Below are 20,731 nucleotides of genomic sequence, written 5' to 3' on the forward strand. Positions count from 1 at the left end.
GGCCGGTTAGGGCTCCCAGTCTCGGGGCCCACTAGCTGGGCCTGCCCTCCACCTGCACTCCGCCAAGGGCCGGGCACCCACCTGTCACTGCTGGAGCTAGTCGGTGGCCGCTCAGGCTTCGGCTTCCGCCCGCGGGGCTTCGGGGGAGGCTTCTCCGCTAAGGAAGAGGAGGAGGGGGTGGCCTCTCGCCACGCTCCCCCCAACCCCAGGCCCCACCTCCCCGGTGAGCCTACCTGGCTTCCTGCCCCGAGGAGGCTTCTTTACAGATACATCCGAGTCAGAGGAAGAGGAGGAGGAGGAGGACGATGATGACGCCGACCTCGCCACGGGCACCGGCGCAGCCTTGGCCCCATCAGAGTCTGCTTTGGAGTCCGAGTCGGAAGCCGATGGCGCCTTCTGGGAGAGCCAGGTGGAGGTGAGAGCAGCCAGGGTGAGGGCAGCCCCAAGCACCCCATCTCCCCCAAACTGGAAACGCTTCCTTCTGGCCTGGGACCCCGGGCAGCCCAGCTGTGCCTGTGGCTGCCACCCGTTCACCTAGGACAGGGTGCAAGCTACCCTAGGCCGTGCAGCCTCCTCTGCAAAATGCAGGAGGCAGACATTCGTACCTGCAGACACATGCACACAACACATGCACACCCACTGAAACACAACACACTCGTACGTATGCAGTCTGATACCACATGTTCATACACAATGTTCGTACACACAAAACACATGTTCTCCTCTACATGTGGACAACACACACTCCTACGTGCCCATGTGCACATACCATACCCGTACCCTTGTGCACACATTGCACACAGGGTACACTTGCACATGCACACTACACACACACACACACTTTTTCATGGGGACCCTAGGAATGCTTCGATCCCTTCCAGCTCCAGCAGCCCAGCATCCCATTCTCCAAACCAGCCTCTAAGTCCTTCCTGGAGACAGCAGTAGCAGGGTGGCCCCTGCTCCCGAGAGGTGCTCCGCACACGCAATACTCAGAAGCTATGGATCAAAACCTCGAGTGAGGTGGAGCCAAGTCAGGGGTCCCCGGGGTCTCCCTGGGGGCCTATGGCCTAACCTCCTCCAAAACACACTGACTCTAACCGCGGGCCCTGGCTGGTGACCATGGACAGATGCCTGAGGAGCTTTCAGAGGCCAGTGGGTAGGAACAAAATAAAACGAAATACTAGTACCTTTTTTTTCCGGCCGGGAAGGGGGCCCCGCCGCGGGGCCCGGACCACAGCTTTCTTCTCAGGGGTGAAGTCCTGGGAGAAGAGAAGGGAGCTGGATGCGAGGCCCACTGGCCTGCCACCCACCACGTGGCCCCGCCTGCGCATCCCTCCTCGTGCACCTGCCCTGGGTCCGGCCAGCTGCCCCCACCTGGTCGCTGGTCTTCTCTGACTCTGAGGAGCTTTCCGAGTTCTCCTCCTCAGAGGGAGACATGCTGGCTTGATCCAGATCGCTGGAGGCCTTTCGAGCTCGTTTTGAGACCGACATCTGGAAGGGGAACAGCCAGAACAGATCAGCAACTGAGAAAGCCATGTGCCCGGGAGAACCAACTCCCTCCTGAACAGCCACAGCCTGGGAAAAGTTGAGGTTCTGAAACTTTGGGGGCAGGGAGCCCTTTGAGAATCTGATGAAAACCAGGAATAATTCCTAGAAGACATGATGTTCAGTGAAAGAAGCCAGGCTCGAAATGACAAATACTGTCTGATACCAATCACAGGAGATCCTCAAGCAGTCAGATCCACAGAGATGGGAAGTAGACAGTGGGGCCAGGGACTGGGGGGAAGGGCATCAGTGTTTCAGAGGGACAGAGTTTTAGTTTATCAGAGAAGATAAATGTTCAGGATTAAGACAGTGGACATGGTTACACAAGAGAATGAATGGAAAATGCTACTGAACTGTGCACTTAAAAATGGTTAAGACGATAAATTTCATGCTAGTGCATTTTACAATCAAAAAAAAGAAAAAAAGAAAAAACCCTCAGAGATTCTTTCCCCAGAAAAGCACATACACGTTTCCGAACTACACAGAGGTGATAGTTGTACCATCTTGCAAATGTACTAAATGCCGCTAAACTGTACATTTTATTTTACTTACTTGTTATTTTTTTGCTTTTTAGGGCCACACCCATGGCATAAAGAAGTTCCCAGGCTAGGGGGTTGAATCAAAGCTGCAGCTGCTGGCCTACACCACAGCCACAGCAACGTGGGATCCTAGCAGTGTCTGCAACCTACACCACAGCTCGTGGCAACCCACTGAGCAAGGACAGGGATTGAACCCACATCCTCTTGGATACTAACAGGATTTGTTTCCAGATACACTACGGGAACTCCCTAAACTGCACATTTTAGAACAATTTTTTTTTTGTCTTTTTATGGCTTCACCCATGGCCTTTGGAGGTTCCCAGGCTACAGGGTCGAATCGGAGCTATAGCCACCGGCCTATGCCAGAGCCACAGGAATGCCAGATCCAAGCCACATCTGTGACCTACACCACAGCTCACAGCAACGCCTGATCCTTCACCCACTGATGGAGGCCAGGGATCAAACCAGCAACCTCATGGTTCCTCGTCGGATTTGTTTCTGCTGCGCCATGATGGGAACTCCCTGAACAGTTAAATTTTTTGACATGAGTTTTACCTCAGTAAAAAAGATTTTTTTCAAAACACACACATACGCACACAATTCTGAATTCAGTTTCAGGGGCTCACTTACTCCCACAGATGCCAACCCAAAGAAGCCAATCTAAGAAATCATATAGAAGTTCCCATTGTGACTCAGTAGGTTAAGAACCCAACTACTATCCATGAGAATGTGGTCAGATCCCCGCCTCGCTCAGTGGGTTAAGAAACTGGTGTCGCCACATGCTGTGGTGTAGGTAGCAGATATGGCTCAGATCTGGCACTGCTGTGGCTGTGGTGTAGGCCAGCAACTGTAGCTCCGATTCAACTCCTGGCCTAGGAACTTTCATATGCTGCAGGTGCACCTATAAAAAGGAAAAAAGACAGACAGACAGAAAGAAAAGAATGAAGGAAAGAAGGAAGAAAGAAATCACATAGGGAGTTCCCTGGTGGCTCAGCTGGTTAAGGATCCAACGCTGTCACTACTGTGGTTCAAGTCACTGCTGTGGCACAGGTTTGATTCCTGGCCCAGGAACTTCTGCATGTTGGAGCCAAAATAGAAAAAGTTAAAAAGAAGAGGAAGAAATCACACAAAGAAAAAACTGAAGAGGCAAAGAGGACGGCACTTTGGCCACAGGTCTCCGCCCACTGACTGCCTGGTACGGTGCACCTTAGTCTCTGCCCTGTCATGGCCAAGACTCACTGGTTCTTTTCACAACCACTTACTGAGCATCTCCCCCCCCCCACCCCGGGGCCTTTCAAAAGCCAAGGCACAAAGGACGGCACGGTGTTCCTCTAAAACTCGCACACTGAAGCCTGACCCCCAGGACCCCAGAATGTGACTATCTGGAGACAAGGTCTTTGAAGAAATAATTAAGGTAAAATGAGGTATCAGGGTGGCCCTGATCCAACATGTTAGGAGAAGTTCTTAGAAGAGGCGATGAGGACACAGACATGCACAGAGGGAGACCGCGTGAGGACACAGGGAGAAGGTGGCCATCCACACACCAAGGAACGAGGCCTTAGAGGGAACCAGCCCCACTGACACCTCGATCTCAGACAGCCAGCCTGCGGGCCTGTGAGAGGGTAAATGACTGTTGTTTAAGGTGCTGTCTGTGGGACTGTGTCATGGCAACTCCAGCAAATGCCCAGTGAAGCGCCAACAAGAGGTGAGGACTCTACCTGGCCCAACTTATCCTCTAGTCACAAACTGGAACATCAAGGAGGATGCTTCAAGAAGAGTAAGTCCTGGCGTGTGAGGGCTGCAGGGGGATGGTCTGAGGAAGAAAATGTGAGGCCTGCAGGAGGGCCTGAGGAGACATTAAGTACAAAGCCCCCAGGAGGAAAGGAGCAGGGGGCTGGAGGGGTGGGGGGTGAGGTGGCAGTGAGCCATCAGGGAGGGGATGGGGCCAGGCCTGCAGGGCTGTGCAGCTGTGTTTGGAGTCTGGTCCCATTTCCCAGATGGCCAAGCTGAGGCCCAGCACTCTTCACATCTCAGCACCCTCCCTCTTAAAAGGAGGATGACGGGGATGAGCAGGACCCTTGGCCAGTTCCTGGGGAGGAAGAGGTAGTGTGTTTTCCCTTCTTACCTGACAGCAAAGGGGCTCAACCCAGGCACTCAGGGAATCCACCAGAATCCCAGGAAGTTTCTGTCTCCCTGCACATTTAAGTTCCATCAGATGCTCGAAGCAGTTCCAGACTAAGTGTTTCAAGCTGGGGTGAAGCCTCGGTCCTCAGATAAAAGGGCAGGAATTGTGAGGACTTTGGGGGACCTTTCAGGCAGGATGTTCCCTCCCGGCCACTGTGGGGGAGGGGCCCCAAGCAGTGAGAGCCCATAGCCCCGGAGAGAACAGAGCTGGCAAGTGGCTCAGCAACCCACCCACCGGGCCCCAGGGACCCCCTTCTCAAGGCTGCAGAGGGATCCTCCATGAAGCCCCAACAATAGGAGGCCTTTCTGGGAGCCACTGAGAAGGGTAAACACTAAGACCAGACCCATGGATAACGCAGAAAAATAACAACAAAATAACACTAACTGGAGAGAGAGCACAGAGCTGAGCTGAAACCATATAGCCCCCCAGTGTCTCCCTGGTCTGGTTCAAAGGTGTTGTAATGACTTATATTTGTTTAATGCAAAGTTGGCCAAAAAGAGAAAACCAGAAACTGAATACATACTATCTGACTAAGGGGTAGGATGGGGGGTCATTTTCTACATATTCCTGTTCGACTTCTCCAACAACTGTAAACAGAAACAACAGACACTTCAAAAATCAATGCTAAAGAGGAGTTCCCGTTGTGGCACAGCAGAAACGAATCCTACTAGGAACCACGAGGTTGCAGATTTGATCCCTGGCCTTGCTCAGTGGGTTAAGGATCTGGAGTTGCCCTGAGCTGTGGTGTAGGTCGCAGATGCGACTTGGATCTGGCGTTGCTGTGCTGTGGTGAAGGCTGGCAGCTATAGCTCTGATCAGACCCCAGCCTGGGAACCTCCATATGCCCCAAGTGTGGCCCTAAAAAGCACTCACACAAATCAATGCTAGGGAGTTCCCTGGTGGCTCAGTGGGATAAGGACCCAGCATAGTCACTGTTGCAGTGCTGGTTTGATCCCTTCCACATGCCACAGGTGGGGCCAAACAAATACCAAGTATATCATGAAAAGTTGGAAGAGGGGTCCTGCCTATGGCTCAAATGGATCAGTGGCATCTCTGCAACACCAGAATGCAGGTTCAATCCCTAGCCCAGCACAGTGGGTTTGCAGCATAAGTCACAACTGTGGCTTGGATCCCCCCTGGCCCAGGAACTCTACATGCTGCAGGGCAGCCAAAACACAAGAAAAAATTGGGGGCAAAAGCTAAATGATGTCCAACAATCTTTTGGTTTTTTTGCTTTTTAGGGCCTCACGTACAGCATATGGAGATTCCCAGGCTAGGGGTCGAGTCGGAGATACAGCTGCCAGCCTACGCCACAGCCCCAGCAACCTGGGATCCGAGCCAAGTCTGCGACCTACACCACAGCTCACGGCAATGCTGGATCCTTTAACCCAATAAGTGAGGCCAAGTATCGAGCCCACATCCTATGGATCCTAGTCAGGTTTGTTACTGCTGCGCTACGACGGGAATTCCATGCCCAACAATCTTAAAAGTGAAAACTGCATATTAGAATAATATTTAGGAGTTCCCGTCGTGGCGCAGTGGTTAACGAATCCGACTAGGAACCATGAGGTTGCGGGTTCGGTCCCTGCCCTTGCTCAGTGGGTTAAGGGTCCGGTGTTGCCATGAGCTGTGGTGTAGGTCGCAGACGCGGCTCGGATCCTGCGTTGCTGTGGGTCTGGCGTAGGCCAGTGGCTACAGCTCCGATTCGACCCCTAGCCTGGGAACCTCCATATGCCGTGGGAGCGGCCCAAGAAATAGCAAAAAGACCAAAAAAAAAAAAAAAGAATAATATTTAAGGAGGAGTTCCCGTCGTGGCGCAGCAGAAACGAATCTGACTAGGAACCATGAGGTTGCAGGTTCGATCCCTGGCTTTGCTCAGTGGGTTAAGGATCTGGCATTGCCATGAGTTGTAGTGTAGGTCACAGACATGGCTCGGACCTAGGCAGGTGGCTCTGGTATAGGCAGGTGGCAACAGCTCCCATTAGATCCCTAGCCTGGGAGCCTCCATATGCCACGGGTGCAACCCTAAAAAGACCAAAAAAAAAAAAAAGTACATTTTAGCTACTACTACTACTAAGGCTACTAATAATAATTCATAATAAATCATCCAAAAAATAATAATAATAAAGGGGAGTTCCCTGTGGTCTAGTGATTAGGGCTCTCCACTTTAACCGCTACAGCCCAGGTTCAATTCCTGGTCTGGGAACTGAGGTTCTACATCAAGCTGCACACATATGGGAGGAAAAGTAGCAAGACACACACTGTATGCATGATTACCAATTCTGTATTTTACACACACACACACACACACACAAACATACACACCCCTCTACATGAAGCACATATAGGATCAAAGAGAAACACATCAGGATATTTCTAGTCCTTGGTGCAGAAACCTCCTCAGATAGACGAACATTTTTTGCTAGCTTCTTTACACTTTTTGCACCTTCTAACTTATCTATGATGAGCATAGGCTTATTGTTATAATTGGAACTGAAAGTACATGTTATTTTTAAAATCCTAAGAAGAATGTCTTAGTCCATCAAAAGAATTTCCTGCTAAATCCTGGTGCTTTCATTCTACACCCAAATATTCAGAAGCAGTCAAAAGGCAGGGGTAGTAGGGAAAGGCAAGAAAGAGAATCTATCCAAGAGAACTTTAAACTCACACCCACACAAAAATCTGTACATGAATATTCACAGTGGTGTTAACTGATTTTGTTTTGTTTTGTTTTTAAGGGCCATACCCACTGAGTAAGGCCAGGGATCAAACCCACAACCTCATGGACCCTAGTTGGATTCGTTTCCACTGTGCCACGATGGGAACTCCGACAGAGTTTGTAATAGCCCCAAAGTGGAAACAACCCAAATATCCATAAATGGATGATGGATAAACAATGTGTGGTCCATCCTTACACTGGAATATCACTGAGCCACAAAAAGGAGAGAAGCAGAGTTCCCACCATGGCGCAGCAGAAACAAATCCAACTAGGAACCATGAGGTTGTGGGTTCTATCCCTGGCTTTGCTCAGTGGGTTAAGGATCCAGCATTGCCGTGAGGTGTGGTGTAGGTTGCAGACGAGGCTCAGATCCTGCGTTGCTGTGGCTGTGGTGTAGGCCGGCAGCTGTAGCTCCAATTGGACCCCTAGCCTGGGAACCTCCATATGCCATAGGAGCGGCCCTGAAAAGACAAAAAAAAAAAAAAAAAAAAGATAAAAGGAGAGAAACACCAACTCACTACCACGTGGATGGACTTTCAGAATATGATGCTCAGTGATAGAAAGAGACACAGAAGGACACACAGTGTGTGATTCCATGGATGGGAAATGTCCAGAACAACAAGAGAGAAAAACAGCAGATTCAGGGTTGTAAGGGGATGGGGATGGGGATAGGGGGGAGACTACCAATGGGGATAGGCTTTCTTTTTGGGTGATGGAAAGTTCTGGAACTAGATAGAGGTGATGATGGCACAATTTTGTAAATGTACTAAAAATCACCAAATTGTATACTTTGAAAGGGTGAACTTCATGGTATGTGATTTGGTAGCTTGATTAAAAAAAAAAAAAAAAAAAGCATGTTTTAAAAAAAGAAAGACAGAAAGGCCGAGGGAGAGCAGGCTGCTGGGTGGGATCAGGAGGAGGAAGCCCCCCACCCCACTACCTACGCAAGCCAGGTGCGCCAGCCCCTGTGCCCCTACCTTCAAGGCCACTGCCTTCCGCTTCAGGCCACTATTGTCACTGCTCTTGTCCGAGTCTGAGTCGCTCTCCATCCTGTCACTGGCAGCTGCGGCGGTCACAGCTGTGACGGCCATGACCCCCCGGTCCTCGTCGTCTTCACTCCCGCCTGCCGGGTCCGCTTCGGGGGCCTCGCTGTCTGAGGAGCTCACCGGCTGGGGACAGAGGCAGAGACAGCGGGTCACCCCCCAGGCTTGGCTGGGTTTCCCAGCCAGGACAGTGACCCACAGGATGACATCCATCAGCAGTGGTGGCGGGTTCTTAAGTGTCAACCTACTCGCTTTCCACATGGGGAACTGAGGCCCAGAAAGCTCCAAGAACTGAGGCACGAGGGCGAGATGGACACCCATGTGCTGGGCGCTAGGATTCAAGCATTGCTGATGCAAGGACAAGCCCTGGGCCACTGACTCAGCCTCTCTGTGCCTCAGCTCCCATGTCTGAGCAAGGAGGGTGATGCCATTTTGGCCTCACAGGGCTGTGGTGAGGATGAGACAGAAGTGAGGTACTTAGGACAGGGCCCAGACTGGCAAGAGGTCCATCAAGGTTTGCTTTTATAAAACTATCATTATGCCGGGAGTTCCCATCGTGGTGCAACGGAAACGATTCTGACTAGGAACCATGAGGTTTCGGGTTTGATCCCTGGCCTCGATCAGTGGGTTAAGAATCTGGCGATGCCATGAGTTGTAGTGTAGGTCACGGACAAAGCTCGGACCTGGCATTGCTGTGGCTGTGGCGTAGGTCAGTGGTAACAGCTCCAATTAGACCCCTAACCTGGGAACCTTTATATGCCACAGGTGTGGCCCTAAAAAGACAAAACTAAAAAAAAAAAAAAATCATTATTCCATTTTTTTTTTTTTTTCGGCCAGCCTGTGATATATGCAGTTCCCAAGTAAGAATCAGATCCCAGGAGTTCCCTTCATGGCTCAGTGATTAATGAATCCGACTAAGCACCATTGTTGTGGGTTGGATCCCTGGCCTCACTCAGTGGGTTAAGGATCCGGCGTTGCTGTGAGCTGTGGTATAGGTTGCAGACGCGGCTCAGATCCAGCATTGCTATGGTTCTGGCGAAGGCCAGTGGCTACAGCTCCAATTAGACCCCTAGCCTGGGAACTACGCCACGGATGCAGCCCTAAAAAGGACAAAAAGACAAAAAAACCAAAAAGAATCAGATCTCAGACATAGTAATGACCTACACCGTAGCTGAAGCAACACAAAATCCTTTAACCCCTATGCTGGGCTCTGGATCGAACCTGCAGCCTGATGCTGCAGGGAGGTCGCCAATTCCTTGTACCACAGCAGAAACTCCTATTTCGATCATTATGAGAGAGAAAACCACCTTGGGTAGGGCCTCTAGACTTGAACTGCCAGGTGCTTCTACTTGTTTTACCCAAACTGCCCAGTCAGGCAGTAACAGCCACGAAAGTAGCAAATAAGCAGGTGGTAGAGTTCCCGTCGTGGCAAAGTGGAAATGAATCCAATCAGGAGGTTGCAGGTTCAATCCCTGGCCTTGTGCCGTGGGTTAAGGATCCAGCATTGCCGTGAGCTGTGGTGTAGGTCGCAGACAGCTCGGATCTGGCATTCCTATGGCTGTGGTGTAGGCTGGGAACAACAGCTCCGATTAGACCCCTAGCCTGGGCACCTCCATATGCTGCAGGTGCGGCCCTAAAAGATCCGGAAAAAAAAAAAATCAGACAGCATTTCTTCCATGCTAGCCGCATGCCAGGTCCATCTTACACACATAGTTGCCATCTGTGAGCAGAGGCCGGATGCCAGGCACCATGCAAGGTAGCTGGTGAGCACCAGGACATGAACGAGGCACAGTCCCTGCCCCTGGGGAGCTTACGATCCGGTGGGAGACCAACTGTGGCCATTTAAACAGATTGGCATTGGAGTTCCCACTGCGGTTCAGGGATAAAGAACCCAACTAGTATCTATGAGGATACGGGTTCCATCCCTGGCCTTACTCAGTACGTTAAGGATCTGGCGTTGCTGTGAGCCGTGGTGTAAGTCGAAGATGTGGCTCAGACCTGGTGTTGTTGTGGCTGTGGTGTAGGCTGGCAGCTGTAGCTCTGATTTGACTCCCAGCCTAGGAAACTCCATATGCCACAGTGCGGCCCTTAAAAAAAAAAAAACATCTAAAAGATTTTAAAAAATAAATAAAAGCAGACCAGTGTGACGCTGTGGATGTAGGTGTGAAAAAATCAGGGCGAGGTGGGCGTGAAGTGGCAGGCATATTCTGAAATGGGGGGCTCCCTTGGATGGTGTGACATTTTAGCTGAGGAGCTGTCCCCAGCATGCAAAGGGGTAGGAGCTAGAGGCCTCCAGAAAGCAGGACCAGCATGAGTGAAGGTCCCCTTAGAAACCAGATAGTGGGTGTGGCTGAGGTGCAGCAAAAGAGAAAAAAGGGGCAGGAGAGAGGACAGAGAGAAGTAGGCTGGGGCCAGATCACACAGGAGTGACTGAGGGTCCAGATCAGGCAGACAGCACAACGAGTCCAGCCACAGAGTTTTCTTGGATTTGATTTTGATTTTTTTTTTTTTTTTTTGGCCGCACCTTCTGCATGCAGAAGTCCCCGGCCAAGGATCAAACCCACACCATTGCAATGACAAAGCCTGATCCTTAACTCATTGTTCAACTGTGGAACTCCCTCTCAGATCTGTGTTTTTTATTTGTTTTGCTTTTTAGAGCTGCCCCTGCAGCATATGGGTGACCAATGGAGAGTCCCAGGCTAGTCGTCGAATCAGAGCTGTAGCCACTACAGCCACAGCACAGAGCCACAACAACAGCAACGCAGGATCCTCAACCCATTGAGCGAGGCCAGGGATCAAACCTGGGTCCTCATGGATGCTAGTCAGATTTGTTTCCCATGAGTCACAAACAGGAACTCAGATCTGTTTCTGAACCTGTCCTGGATGTTCTATGTTTGTGGAAGAATAGGTGAGCCCTGGTCATATCCTGCCATTATTTATTCATCCCATGAACATCGAGGAATACCTACTACGCACCCGGGCCAGTGCTGGGACTAGAGACGAGCAACACAGAAGGGTCCCTGGCCCTCAGAAGCTCACAGTCAATGGGAGACAGACAAGTAAATGCATTTACCACCTGGTGTGATGGGGGAGCCACTACCACTCAGGGTGCCCAGCCCTGCCGAGTCCAAGCGTAAAATCTGACCCCAGTATTTATTTCATTGTACTTCTTTCCTAAACGACGGATTTTTTTTTTTTTTTTTTTGCTTTTTAGAGCATATAGAGGTTCCCAGGCTAGGAGTCGAATCAGAGCTACAGCTGCCAGCCTATACCACAGCCACAGCAACTGGGCTCTGAGCCACATCTGCGACCTACACTACAGCTCAAGGCAACGCCGGATCCTTAACCAACTGAGCAAGGCCAGGGATCGAACCCGAATGCACTCTCATGGTTCCCAGTCACTTTCCCTAACCGTTGAGCCACAAAGGGAACTCCCCGGATTTTGTTTTTTGAAGAGAGATTGATTGAGACTTTTAAAGGCAACATTCTCTGGAAACAACCCAAATGTCCATCTACCGATGAATAAACAAACCGTCACCAGCTATAGGATAGAATACCATTCGGCCAAAAAAAGGGAAGGCAGCTCTGATACATGCCACAGCATAGATGAACCTTGAAAACATGCTAAGTGAAAGAAACAAGGGACCTAACAAATGATTCCATTTATATGAAAGTCCAGAAAATGCAAATTCATAGAAATAGAAAATTGACTGGTAGTTCCCAGGGGTAGGAGGGAAGGGAAACTTAAGAGAAAAATGTGGAGGGGGTTTCTCTTATGGGGTGATGTGAATGTTCTGAAATTAGATAGTAGTGGCGGTTGCACAACATTGTGGATGTACTGAAAGCCACTGTAGGGTATGTGTTAAGATGGTTGAAATGGTGAATTTTATGCCATGGAGATTTCCTCTTAATTTAGGGAGTTCCCTTGTAGCATAGCAGGTTAAGGACCCGGTATTGTCACTTCAGTGGCTTGGGTTTGATCCCTGGCCCAGGAACTTACATATGCTGTGGGCGTGCCTCCCCGCCCAAAAAAAAGCCACATCCCCCAGGTGTGATTACAGTCAAGGGGGTCGATGGACAGGAACAGGGCATGCACACTGACTGGCTGAGAAAAAAAGGGAGGAAGAGCAGAAGTGTATGGGAGCATCTGGGAGGGGCTCCAGGGCCTCAGCGATGGGATGCACCAAGTGAGGCCAGGAACGAGGAGCCCGGAAAGGCAGGAGTGTGTGTCGGGTGGCTGGAGGAAGGCACGGAACCCAGGTAAGGCCTGGGCAGCACATCAAAGCAGAAAAGCTCAGGAGGGAACAGAAATGTGGGAGGAGAAGTGGGCGCTAGAGTCAAGCCTGGGACACTTCAGGCGGAGGACATGGGCAGAGGGAATGGGGCTGCCCCTTCCCCCAACTCTGTGCCCACCCTGATCTCCCCATTGACTGAGAGGTCATGAGCCCGCCACAGGCTTTGTGCACACAGGCTAATAGAATCCACCTCAAGGTCCAGGACCTCACCACTCAACACCCTTGAGTCACTGTGACTGAGGGTCCCCAGGCACAGTGGGCGGGCTCGTCTGTGTGATGGATGTGTGACAAGAATAAAAAGTGCCACATGAAGCAGGCCAAGCCCCAAACCTGAAACGCCAGGATAGGAGACGATAATCAGGCTTCCAGCTGGATTTCCCTCATGCCTCTCCTCCAAGCACCGCTGCTGCTCCTCAGGGCACCCCTTGCAAGTGGCGAAGGGAGAGGACGCCCCCAGGTCTTCACGGGGCAAACAGCAGCTCAGGGAGTGGGCGCTAAATGGGTGGCCAAGACCCTCCTGATCTCCTACAGGGGAATGGGTCCTCCCCAGGGCAGTGAGAACTAGGCTTAGTTAGGTGCGAGCCACTGGACCAGCATGACACCTTTCTCTGTGTAACGTGTGGGAGTTGTCGTCCTCACTCTGCACACAAAGGTGGCATGACAGCGCCAAGTCACAAGGGTAAGAGACAGAGCCAGGGTGCAAGCCAGCTTAGCCTCAACCCTGAAGCCTGGCCCACAGGACACAGCCACTGCTTGGTAAAAATCCCTCCTTTGCTTCTGCCAAGCTCTTAACCAATCGTGACCCTATTTGTACCTCGACGGCCCGGACAGACACCTGAGACAAACGGGCATGTCCCACAAGTAGGGAAACTGAGTCTCCTGGAAGGTAAGCGACTTGCCCTCCACTGTGCTTTGTGGATTAAGCCAGAGATTAGATTTCCTGGGGTCGGCCCACAAGATCTAACTACCTGCCAGCAAAATCGGATTGGGAAATCCAATCCCCATGGAAACAACTGGAGGACAGGAATGCTGGTACCTTGGAAGGGAACTGGGAAATTAAGGTCAACCCGCACCATCCCGTGACCACCGGTTGAGTGAGACAAGCACTAGTTTCTCTCGCTACTGTAATGGGTTAGGAGGGTGACTGAGGTGGAAATGAAGGTCAAACCCCTGGCCTGGTCTCCCTGTGTCACAGCACTGCCTCCTCACCTACTGAGCACTGCTGTGGGCCCTGGGCCAGGCGCCTGATGGGCAATGGCTCACTGCACTCTCCCAACAGCCCCATGAGAGCTGGTTCCGCCTTGAGCCTGCTTGAGATGAGGAGATGTCAATCCCCAAGGTGCAGAGTCAGCAGGAGGAAGAGCCAGCCTTGAACTCAGGTCCACGCGCCCACATGGCAGGGCTCTTACCCTCAGGTTACATTGTGTATAGGTCGCTCTTCAAGCCCGCCTCCCCCACAAGACCCTACCCAGCTTGTACTGACTAGAAAAGAAATTTGGCCTGGGAGACGGGAAGCCTGGGTTTCAGTCCCATCTCAGCTCCAACCAGCTACTGGCACAGGTCCGTTTACCTCCTCCCCTTTCAGGCCACAAGGCTGTATTTATCAGCTTGGATCCTTCTAGGTCAGTGGTTCTCAACCAGGGTTGATTCTGTCCCCCAGGAGGCATTTGGCGATGTCTAAAGACATGCAGCGTATAAGACTGGGGCAAGGGTGGGGGTGGGGGTCCTGGCACCGAGGGGGTGGGGCCAGGGATGCTCAGCCCACAGCGCCCAGGATGCTCCACAGAGAGTGACTCAGCCCCGAATGTTGAAAAATCCTGGTAGAGGTCTAGGAGGTCCCTCTAGGTAATTAAGCAAACGCTCCAGGCCTCAGTATGCTCAGCTGTAAAATGGAAAAGATGTCACCTGCCCAGCCCACGTCAGTATTACTGTGAGCAGCTGGAACCACAATGACATACCGTCCTGGCTTGGCAGGGGGACATGGTAACAGAACCTGCCCTACATCCCTTAGGGGGAGCACACTGAATTAAAGCTGTTGAAAAGAATGAAGCTGTTCTCTGCACAAAGGGGACCAACTGGCAAGACACGTTGTTAAGGGAATAAAGCAAAGCAGAGAATTATATGCTTTTAAAAAAGCAAGCTATGCAGGGTTTTATGTGAATAGAGAATCTTGGAAGGAAACCCAAGGAAGTGGGAGCTGGGGCTACCTTGAGAGGAAGTCGAAACAGAGCAGCTGGGAGCCAGGACTGACCTCTCACCATATGCCCTTTTGTACTTGGTAGTCTTGTACCATGAGTCTGTGTTCCCACTCGAAAACGTAAAAATAAACTAAAACCTTACAGGATGAAAAGACCAACTGCCCAGGAACCTTCAAAGCAGTGCTTCTGAAAGTCTGCGGTGGACCTGCTCCATCAGAACCATCTAGGGAGCTCCCACTGTTCAACGAGGTCATCAGCATCTTCAGAGATGGGTTCCATCCCCTGCCCAGCATAGTGGGTTAAGGATCCAGCATTGCCAAAGCTGCAGCTTAGGTTAAGACTACGGCTCAGATCTGATCCCTGGCCCAGGAGCTCCATATGTCAAGGGGCGGCCAAAAATGGGGGGTGGGGGGGGAGGAGAAGCATCTAGGATAACGTGTGGGATCAAATACTTCAAGGTGCCCAGGCCTCAGCCCTAAACTACCACACCTACGTCTCTAGGGGTGGGGTCCAGGGATCTGCATTTTTTTTTTTTCTTTTTTAAGGCCACACCTGTGGCATATGGAAGTTCCCAGGCTAGGGGTCAAACAGGAGCTGGCAGCCTACACCACAGCCACAGCAGATCAAGCCGCATCTGCGACCTACACCACAGCTCACAGCAACGTCAGATCCTTTAACCCACTGAGGAGGGCCAGGGATCAAACCCACATCCTCATGGATACTAGTTGAGTTCTTAACCCATTAGCCACAACAGAAACTTCCAGGATCTGCATTTGTAAACCGATGTCGGGTTTGGAACATAGATGGGTCAGAAAACCAAAGAGTAATACTGTACTCTCCCATTTATAACTACTTCTCAACTTGGGGAGTCTGCACAGGGCTGGTTTAATGTCAAGGTTACACCATTTTTGGGTTTCATTTCCTCGAGGGCAGGCATCTACACGGTACTTAGCAGGCTGAAGGTGTGTAATAAATATTAAGTAGTGTGATGATTCACCACAAGGCAATAAGCTTAGGACTAGACTAAAAAGAACTTGAGCTGGAGCCAGAAAAGGATCTCATGAAACTCAACTACCTTAACGTCCCATCTGTTTACCCAAGTCGGGAACGTGCAAAGCCCAGAGAGACTTCAGGGATCAAAGCAGGGGGAACCTCTGACTCCCCGAACCATCATGGTAGGTGAACGACACCACCCACAAGCATGGAAAGTGAGCTGAGCCCCTTGAAGAGGGGCTGCCAAACCCTCAGCGCTTGAGAGACTTGTTCAATGGACTCCAAGTTCTGGATCGTGAGCTCCCAGAAGGCAAAAGGTGTGTCGGCTTCAGCTAGGATTCCTGGTCCCCAGTACGGCCCGTGACTCGCACGTGCACTGCTGGGGTCTATACAGGAGTGTCTGCTGGATCAGTGGGTAGACAGATTAGTGGGTAATAGTGCCACAGGAGAGGCACACCCAGACCAGACCCAAGTCCTAGGATGCCGAGCTCTCCAGCAGGACCAAATGCTACAGCACTACTCTGCTTGCACGAACCAGACCGCTCCGACTCCTGCTTCCCCACCCACAGACCATGAGGAACACTGTTTCTTCCCTGACAGCCAAGTTCCAAGTCAAATAGCTTGGCCTCCCAGCCAACCCTGAGCTCGCCCCTCCTGAGGCCAGGCTACTGCACCTCCCCGCATCTCCGTGGGGAACCCCAAGAGCGGTGGTGAAAAGCAGAGTGGGGAAACTCAGATCAGTCTCCCCTCATCTGCATCTCACCCCAAAACACCCAGAGCAAGGCACCCCTCTATCATCTTTCCACGGCTTTTTATGAATTTCACTTCAGCTTCTGTAAATTTTTTTTTTTTTGTCTTTTGTCTTTCTAGGGCTCCACCTGCAGCATATGGAGGTTCCCAGGCTAGGGGTCTAATCTGAGCTACAGCTGCTGGCCTATGCCACAGGTGCAGCAACGACAGGTCCAAGGTGCAACTTATGCCACAGCTCACGGCAACTCAAGATCCTTAACCCACTGAGCGAGGCCCACAGCCTCATGGTTCCTAGTTAAATTCGTTTCCACTGCACCACGATAGGAATTCCTAAATTCCTTTTTTAAAATCTTATGGCCACACCTGCGGCATATGGAAGTTCCTGGGCCAGGGACTGAATCCAAGCCACAGCTGCGGCAATACTGGATCCTTAACTCACCGTGCTGGGCCAGGGATTGAACCCAAACCTCCGCAGCAACCCAGGCCACTGCAGTCAGATCCTCAACCCAGTGTGCCACAGTGGGAACTCCCTCTATATTCCTTTTTCTCCCTGAATGTTTCCAGACACTGATTTGCCACAGAGATATCATCTTTGTGATTGTTGGCATTCCTTTCCTACCTAAGCAAGAACTCTCCCATCTACTAACTGCAGCCTTTTCCCAGATCTGAAATCTGGCAATAATGAGGGAAAAAGAGGGTATTATTGATAGAAAAAAATTTTCTTTCCTTAGAAAACATAAGGTTTCTTAGAAGCTGTGACAACACTGTCATGCACAGAGGCTAATCCTAGAGCAGTGAGTCTCACCAGGGGTGATTCTATACCCCTCCACTGAGCCACAGGGCACTTGGCAAAGTCTCCAGACATGTTCGGCTGTCACAAGTGGGTGAAGGAGCTCTTAGAAAGGAGTGGGTGGGGCCAGGGATGCTGCTCAACACCCTGCTGTGCTCAGGATGGCCCCCTATAGAGAATGATGAAGTCTCAAAAGTCAGCATTGCTGAGCGGGAGGAGCCTTTTCCAGATGCCTCTTCTCTTTCTATGAGACAAATTAAGACCACTTCTGGTCCCCAATGTGCTCACCTGCCCTGGGCTCTGCAGACCCTGCACGACCACACTCCCCTTGCACAGACTCACCGGAGGAGCACTGTAGCTGGCATGCGGATTGTTCTGGATCTCCCAGAGGCCCTCATTGAAGCCTTTCCTCTTGTTGGGTTTCCCGTACTTATCTTTACACTTGTCGTAGGGAAACAGGTCCTTGGGTCCCAAGAAGGCTCTGGAGAAAGGAATCACGGGCCGGGCCCAGGTGAGCCAGGCCACCTCCAGAGGCACCAGGAGGGAAAATCCAGCCCCAGTGGGGGACACTTACGTTTCGTGTGTACCAAAAAAGAAGATGGGGTACTTGTTGGGTGGGGGCTTCACAGCACCGTCGGCGATGTCATCGATCTGCAGTGAGAGGTCAGTCAGGGGGTGGCTGGGGGCAGCTTCACCCACTGACCCAGGAAATCAAGAAAGCATGCTGGGAGGAGGGCAGCCTTCAAAGGAAGAAGACGCAGCACCTTCCAATTAGGCATCTGCATTCTTCCGTGGAACCCCTAATTGCATACCTGTCCCCTCCCCCCAGGGGGCTCTCTCCACCCTCAGGTTAGGAGTTTCTCCTGGGGAAAGCCAAATACGGTCCTCTAAGCAGCCAGGGGGTGGGGCCAAGCCCAGCTTCTACGAACTCCTAGGACACTCCCACGGGACCCCCACCCGCAAAGAGGCCATCAGTGAGGGGACTGCTCTCCTAGAGGCAGCAGCTGGCAGCTCCAAGGATGCAGAGGGTGGGGGGTGGGCTGCAGGAGACAGGCCCAGAGCATCCAGGAAGTCCCACCCTCTCCCTATAGGCCCATGGGCTCCGGCAGCTGTCAATCACCCCCCTACAGGAGGCTAGCAGCCCCTTCACTTCCAATCAGGTGCTTGGAAGTGTTCTGGGCTTAGAGAGCCGGCAGGAGGAGGGGGGACGGAGAGGGAGAAGCTGGTACTCTGGGAGGAAGGGAAGTGCCCATAAAGTTTTATCACTCCGGTGCCCCCAAGAAAGTAAGCCCAAGCAAATCAAGTTAGAGTGGGTTCTCTGGTCCCCATTACTTCCCTCCCATGCTCTGCAAAGCCTGGGGGCTGCTGGAATCTTGCCTCCCCGCCCCCCAGCTTCCTTCCTCAGTTCTCTGGGCTACTTTTCAAAGTCCTTGGGCTCTGGGCTGCAGACATCCATCCCAAGCATCCCACTCCTGCACAGAAGCATCCCCAAACTCCATCACCCTGAGGACCAGCCTGCCATGTCTTCCAGACCTGGTTCTGCTCAGACCTCACCCAGGACCTGCCTCTGAGCCTGAGGCCCAGATATCCTAGCGGCGGCACCAGCTGTGGACTGTTCTCAGGGCTGCCTGGTTAGCAGTCCCCAGGCCCACTCCTGGAATCCTGCGGCGGCCTCTCTGCAAACAAACACCCAGCTCTGTGCGGTGCCCTTCTGCTTACTTCCACCCAGAGGGAGGGAGGGTCTGGCAGGGAGTGAGACTGAACTCTCCAGCCACCCCATAGTATGGCCCAGGCAATTCCTGTTCTTCTGTTCTAATCAAATTTTCAGCTTCGTCCTTCTACTGTCCCTCATGCTCTACTGCAGCCTGGGGTTCCCACCCCCCAAACTCCTTCAGTCCTACCATGTATATTCCACCAACCTCAGTCCTGGGTTGCCTGGGACCTGGAGATGACAACCACCTCTTGGCCCCTCCTCCACACTGGGCTGCCCCAGAGACACCGCCTGGAGATGAGACTCCCCTCTGCAGATGAGACTCCTTCTCAAGATGTCCTTCAGACCTGGACCCCTCATGTGAGTCCTCTGGATGCCAGCTTCCTCAAAGGGGATTTCCAAAGTCCCCTTGGCCCAGCCCCCTCCCTCAGATGCTCTTCTCTTTCCAGCTGAAGTCCCAGTGGCTTGTCTCTGATTCAAGCATCACTCCCCCCAAGCCCTCCCTCCACCCTGTGACCCAACCAGCCTCCTCCACCAGGGCCAGCCTCCTCACAAGACACCTAGTCTCCAGGACACCCCCAAACAAGTATTATTCCAACCTCTGGTCTCTGATGTCCCACATTTTCAGACAGAGTCCTCTTAGCTCCAGAGACCTTGTGAATATAGCCCCCAGCCCTATTTCCAGCCCTGACCCTCCTGAGCATCTCTCAACCTCGAGCTTCTACTTTTCTCCATTACTGGAACCCTTATCCTAGGCCCACCTCGACCCCCAGGCCCTCAGAATTTGGCTTCTTGTTGCCCCCCCAAAGAGGTCCAGAGCACCTCCTTCTCATCAGTTTGAGCCCTCTCCTCAAATCCAAGGTTCCTCAGCTCCAGTCATAGCTACCGACCTCCTTCAAACTTAAACCCTGACCCCTGAGACCCCAAGTCCCTCAACCCATATACCTCGGCTCTGGGAGCCCCCAGAGGGTCCCCTAATCTCAGGGCCCTCGACATCCCCGGCGCCCGGGCCCCTCAAGCCCAGGTCCCCACAAAACTCCCGGCAGGTGCGTCCCTCAGGCCTGGGACCCTCAGACATCCAGGCCCAAGTTCCCCCATACCTCACGCGGGAGAATCCCTCAGGCTAGGGACCCCCAGACCTCCAGGCACGCGAGTACCCCTGGCCTGGGTGCCTCCAAACTCCTGGCAAGCGGGTTCCTCAAGGAGGGGTACTCCCAGACCCCCGGCGCGCGGGTCCCTCAGGCCTGGGGCCCCTTACAGCCCCACTCCCCCACCCCCCTGTCGCCTGGCCAATCTCCCGCGCGGCCTCACCCGGGCGGGCCAGTGAGGGTAGCCCTTCATCTTGGCGAACACCAAGTCCCCGGGCTTGAAGGCGTGCGGCATGCTGGCGGCGAGAGGCCCAGGCCGCGGGAAGCGGCAGCGGCGGCGACAGCGGCTGCGGCGGAGGCGGCAGCAGCGGGAGGCGAAGCTGGGGGCGGGAGCAGGGCGCCGAAGGGGCGGGGGCGGCGGCCTGGTTAGCGAGTCGGAGCGTGTTTATTGGCTTGTCTGCCGCCGGAAGTCCCGCCCTCCGATCATCAGGGGTGGGCGACGCCGTCGCTCAGGACCACGTGCGGGGATGGAGGAGCATGGGGACCAATAAGAAGAGGGGTTGGAGCAGAGCAAGTTAACGGGATTGGATAACGGATACAGGCAAGGGGGCGTGACGTGGAGGCCTAATGGGAGGGGACGGAGGTTATGGGAGGTGAAAGAGGAAAGGTGGGAGGAGGGAAACAGGCGGACAGCAAGTGAAGAAGCAGGGCAGCCAGAGTCGTTTAGGGCGGGGTATAGGGTAGCGGGGAGGGCATTAGACGGCCATAGGAGGAGGAGCCTTAAGTAGCCAGCATGCTATTGGATATCATAGGAAAGAAGGCCCAATCAATGTAAAGGGAGGGTCATTGGTAGCCTGGTACCCTGAGGAGGGGCT

The 20,731-nt window shown here is 52.6% G+C and overlaps 1 protein-coding gene across 3 annotated transcripts in view; it reads right to left on the minus strand.

Annotated features, from left to right (window-relative positions):
• The window catches only part of HDGFL2 (HDGF like 2), a 25,306-nt gene extending 5,091 nt beyond the window's left edge, over positions 1–20,215 (minus strand). For 2 of the 3 annotated variants that reach the window (XM_047777462.1, XM_047777461.1), the window contains exons 1-8: positions 20,080–20,215; positions 17,632–17,708; positions 17,400–17,538; positions 7,966–8,157; positions 1,375–1,491; positions 1,188–1,259; positions 234–396; positions 82–157 (exon numbers count right to left, since the gene is read on the minus strand). In XM_047777462.1, the coding sequence (XP_047633418.1) occupies positions 82–157; positions 234–396; positions 1,188–1,259; positions 1,375–1,491; positions 7,966–8,157; positions 17,400–17,538; positions 17,632–17,708; positions 20,080–20,151 (908 nt within the window). In that variant the 5' untranslated portion in view covers positions 20,152–20,215. The remainder of the gene's footprint in view (positions 1–81; positions 158–233; positions 397–1,187; positions 1,260–1,374; positions 1,492–7,965; positions 8,158–17,399; positions 17,539–17,631; positions 17,709–20,079) is intronic. The other variant, XM_047777463.1, reaches the window with a different exon arrangement.
• Positions 20,216–20,731: the final 516 nt, after the last annotated feature.

This window comes from Phacochoerus africanus, chromosome 4 (assembly GCF_016906955.1).
Source record: "Phacochoerus africanus isolate WHEZ1 chromosome 4, ROS_Pafr_v1, whole genome shotgun sequence".
Taxonomy (NCBI): Eukaryota; Metazoa; Chordata; class Mammalia; order Artiodactyla; family Suidae; genus Phacochoerus; species Phacochoerus africanus.